General features: G+C 33.1%; 1 protein-coding gene across 1 annotated transcript in view; it reads right to left on the bottom strand.

Moving 5' to 3' along the window:
- LOC104710611 (chlorophyll a-b binding protein 151, chloroplastic) overlaps nucleotides 1–2845 on the bottom strand; it is a 12475-nt gene extending 9630 nt beyond the window's left edge. The window contains exons 1-2 of the mRNA XM_019229876.1: nucleotides 2841–2845; nucleotides 2643–2663 (exon numbers count right to left, since the gene is read on the bottom strand). Of these exons, the coding sequence (XP_019085421.1) occupies nucleotides 2643–2663; nucleotides 2841–2845 (26 nt within the window). The remainder of the gene's footprint in view (nucleotides 1–2642; nucleotides 2664–2840) is intronic.

The following is a 4385-nucleotide window of genomic DNA, read 5'->3' as shown; positions in this document are numbered from 1 at the left end:
TATATAAACATTTGTAAAATGAGTTTGTTGGTTATGTTGATTGTGAGGGAATAGAGTCGTGTGTGGCTTTAAGGGAGACGGTTATGATCTAGCTGCGTCTAGAGGCCTCGTGTGGATCAATAGTGGAGCACGTGCGGATTGATTTGTTACTTGGAGTATATAAACATTTGTAAAATGAGTTTGTTGGTTATGTTGATTGTGAGGGAACAGAGTCGTGTGTGGCTTTGAGGGAGATGGTTATGATCTAGCTGCGTCTAGAGGCCTCTCTAGTTCTTGTTACGTTGTATCGTTGAGTGATTCAGATAATGAAAAGGAGAGTTTCTTTTTCTTATCAAAACCCTTTCAATCTCCAATTTTTATTCTTAAAATCTTCTCAAAAAAATAATGAATCTCATCCACTTGTGCACCAAAAGAAGGCCATGCCCATGTACCTTATAGCATCTTCTACATGCTTCATAAATATCCTTAGCTTCCGGAGCAAAACTACTCTCTAAATTGAGTTTATAGCTACGCATACTTTTATTGCGCCTGAGTATACTTGCAAGTGCAGCCTCATGTTTGTTATTGTAGACCGTAGAAAGCTTTTCTTCTGTAAACCAGAGCCCAAACTGCAGAGACAACCCTAGTAGCTCCTACTAACTTTTTACTTCGTAGACCATGAAACTCCAATATTTGATTTGACCCATTGTTCATAAGGAGGATGTCATCCTCTTTGTTCATTGACAACATCCACATCCTCATATATTGTTGGTAATATTTTCTATAACAATTTTTATATTTTACTTTAAAAGAAAACGAAAAAAATTAATATTTTGTTTAAAAATAAAAGCAAATTTGAGGATACATATATATCCCAATTTTTTTTGTTTGTGCTAAAATTTCTGGTTTTATATTGATTAAAGGGACTATGTATAATTAGTTACATAGATGAAAATAAAATAATAAGTGTCCTCATATCGACATCGAGATGAACAAACCAGTACAAGAGCAAACAACTTAAAGAGAGCCATAGAGAGAGAGGCTTGAAACCAAAACTTAAGAGTATCTTTGAACTACCCAAGGCTAAATCTCAAACTATATATTTTTAAAAAATATATTTGTTTTGTATGAAGACCACAATTTCACGGTTTTGTTTTACTTTTTAGAAATACCTGGAGCTGTCATCGCAGATGATTCACCACCCCGAGCCCACTATTGAAGAAACAGAGGATTTGTACGAGTTTCAAGCTGTCGCAGAATATACCTGAAGGACTTCAGACGAAGCGGGAAAGTGTCAAGTTGTCTTTGCCAGCACAACACCTTGAAGACAACGCGGTGCATCGAGCGTGGTGATGCTGAGCATGGGCGAAAAATGTGTCAGGCTAAAAGGTGTTCTTTGGAAGCTACAAGCAAGTGGAGTGTTGAAGTCAACATAATGATGAGGTTTCTCCTATGACTCATTGGACAAAGAGAGGTTCTTGAAGGACATGGTGCATAGGAGGATTTGCTGGATAAAGAAGAGTATGGTGAAGATTGTTGCTGTCTATAAAAGAGAAGCAATTCACATCCTTGTTCGGTTACCACTTTTATAGAGAGAAAAATATGTGTTTAGATTTAAGCAAGAGAAATAATATTGCTTGAGGGTTTCATTGGTGAGTGAATAAAGAGTGAGCATAGCTGTTGCTGTGCAGGTAAGGTTGGATAGATTAGGATTGTTTCAGTGGCAAACCAGCTGTTGTGGTGTTGCATAAAACTGATCAAACAAGCTTGTAAAATAGTTGTTTGAGAAATTCTTAATAAAACTCAGTTTACTGATTTTCTGGTGTTCTTGTATTAGTATTCAAGGTTCTAGTTATTTCAACTATGCTTTTCAAGTCATGGAAAGTGGAAATAGCGTCAAAATATTGAAACACACGTACGTTCCTCTCTCTTCTTTAAATAATTAACCAAGCCCATCGTATCCATGATAATTTGTGTCTTACGCTTCGATTTTTGTTAGTCTTTTAAACGTAATTTTTGTTTATTAAGTTCCTAGCTAACGATAATTATGACCCAAAGCAAGAATATGAACTACATATCAACTAGTTGTATACTTAATACTTTAATGCATTGACAAATTCTTAAAAAACTATAATTTACATAAATATCTGATGCGATCAAACTCTATTTTCCGGGGAAGAAGTTGGTGGCGTAAGCCCAAGCATTATTGTTAGCCACAGGGTCTGCGATATGATCGAACAAGTTCTCAATCGGACCTTTACCGGTAACAATGGCTTGAACAAAGAATCCAAACATTGGGAACATCGCAAGACGACCGTTCTTGAGCTCCTTCACCTTCAATTTCGAGAAGAATTCTGGATCTTCTGCTAAGTTCAATGGGTCATAGGCCCCACCAGGGTAAAGTGGGTCAAGTCCTTCACCAAGAGATCTGTGTTCCCGCCTTGAACCACACGGCTTCACGAAATTTGACTCCATTTTTTTGAGAGGATCACTAGGAAAAGGTGCAGCCTAAAGCGCCTAACATTGTCCATCTACTGTGGATTACTTCGGGCTCACGGTTCATTGTTTCGGGATGATGGATCGGCTGAGAGACCGGCAGTGTCCCAGCCGTAGTCTCCAGGGTTAGGTATGATGGCGTGTTTTCCGAGAATGGTCCTAGGTATTTGGGACGGTCTGGTCCGTACCTGTGACAATGTTGTTATAGATAATTAAATGAGCTTAGCTATACCAATACTGAGCAAGAAAAAGTTATTGGGTCGATAAGTAGAGTGTTGATTGGATTATTTCGACAAATTAGTTGATGTGCAGAGGTTCTTTATGGCCGTCAGCGAACAATTGGATTGTGTTCCTACTCAACATACTTCATGACGACTCTCTTCTTGGTTTATATAGTAGCTATATATGCTTGCAAATTGCGATTGTAGAAAAAATATCTGATTTATTTGCTAATTAAAGTTATTTTTTATATCTTTCTTTGGCTAAATGATTTTTATATACTGTAGTTTCATATAAAAGTTAGCTGATGGTATACAATTTTTTTTTTTCAGAGACAGACCCCTTAAAAAACTTCAGATCTGATTGTCGCAAGTTTGTGATTTAAAAAAAAATTTTAATGACTAATTTCACAAAATAATAAAAATCAACATAACATTCAAGAACGGAAAATCCGCCCATTAGAAAATCCGGGGAATAAGCTACTCGACTGCTATCTTGGTTATATAAAAACATTTTTTTTTTTTTTTTTTTTGAGATATCTCGAATCAAAAACTAACAATAATTAAGAACAACTTAAAAATAGAAAACCAATCTATAAAGTATAATAAACTAGATAAGGATTGGCGTAAATACACGATGCAAAAAAAGAATTATAGTTTTTTGTTTAAATTTGAATTTAAGTGGTACTCTACACACTTTTGTTTAGATTTAATCTGACATATTTTTTTGTCTTTAAACCGATTTCAACCTTAAACATTCTATTTTCCATTTAATATCTATTTTATCATAACAAACTAGATATCTATTATATAATAAGATATTATATATCATATTATCACTAAAAGTATTTAAATAAACATTTCAAAAACAAAAAAAAAACACAGTTTGATATTATAACAATGGTTTCTCTTTTTTAATATTGTGTATTTATTACATAATTTTGTGGCAAGAAAATAACCATTTATATCCTATCGGTTTTATCCTTTTTCAAAATTCAATTTAATAGCCAAAATTTTACAGTGTTTTCACTTATGATTATTAATATTAATAGTTTATGAGATTATATATATACATATTTTAATATATTCAACTGTTGTTGTCGTAAATATTTAATTTATTTTATATTTTACATTCCTTGGTAAAAGACAAGAATATATTTTAGATGAAATGAAATTTTATTTATTAGGTACGTATATAATTTGGAGGAAAACCTAATACATTTTTACTTCTCAATTCTGTTTTATCATATAAATATAAAATATTAATATTAATAAATTCACGTTTTTAAATAATAAATTTATTTTTAGTTAACTGATTAAAAATGAATGAATTTGAAAAGGGGAAAAGCAAAAATGCCCCTTTTTCTCTTCCACTTTTTAAAAATGCCCTTGGGAAGGATCCATTTTTATGTTCTCGTAAAACAGTTTTTAAAAGCCCCTTCAGTTTCTTTGATATCGATCCAGATTCAGATCTGACGCATTCAGATCAGATCGATAATTGTGTTTGATATGGATTTGAAATTAGTAAAGTCTTGTAAATTTGGATTTTTGTTATCTCTTGTAAAACACTTTTTAGGAAGTCCCTGTTAAATCATTTGATATCAATTTTTCAGATCGGTCGTAGTTGAATTATGTCGTTAAAGTGTGTTGATAAGATGACTTCAGATCGATAACGTGTGATGTTGATTTTTA

Source organism: Camelina sativa, chromosome 9, assembly GCF_000633955.1.
Source record: "Camelina sativa cultivar DH55 chromosome 9, Cs, whole genome shotgun sequence".
Lineage (NCBI taxonomy): Eukaryota > Viridiplantae > Streptophyta > Magnoliopsida > Brassicales > Brassicaceae > Camelina > Camelina sativa.
Note: the sequence above shows the minus strand (reverse complement) of the source record. Positions and strands in the feature narration are given on the sequence as shown.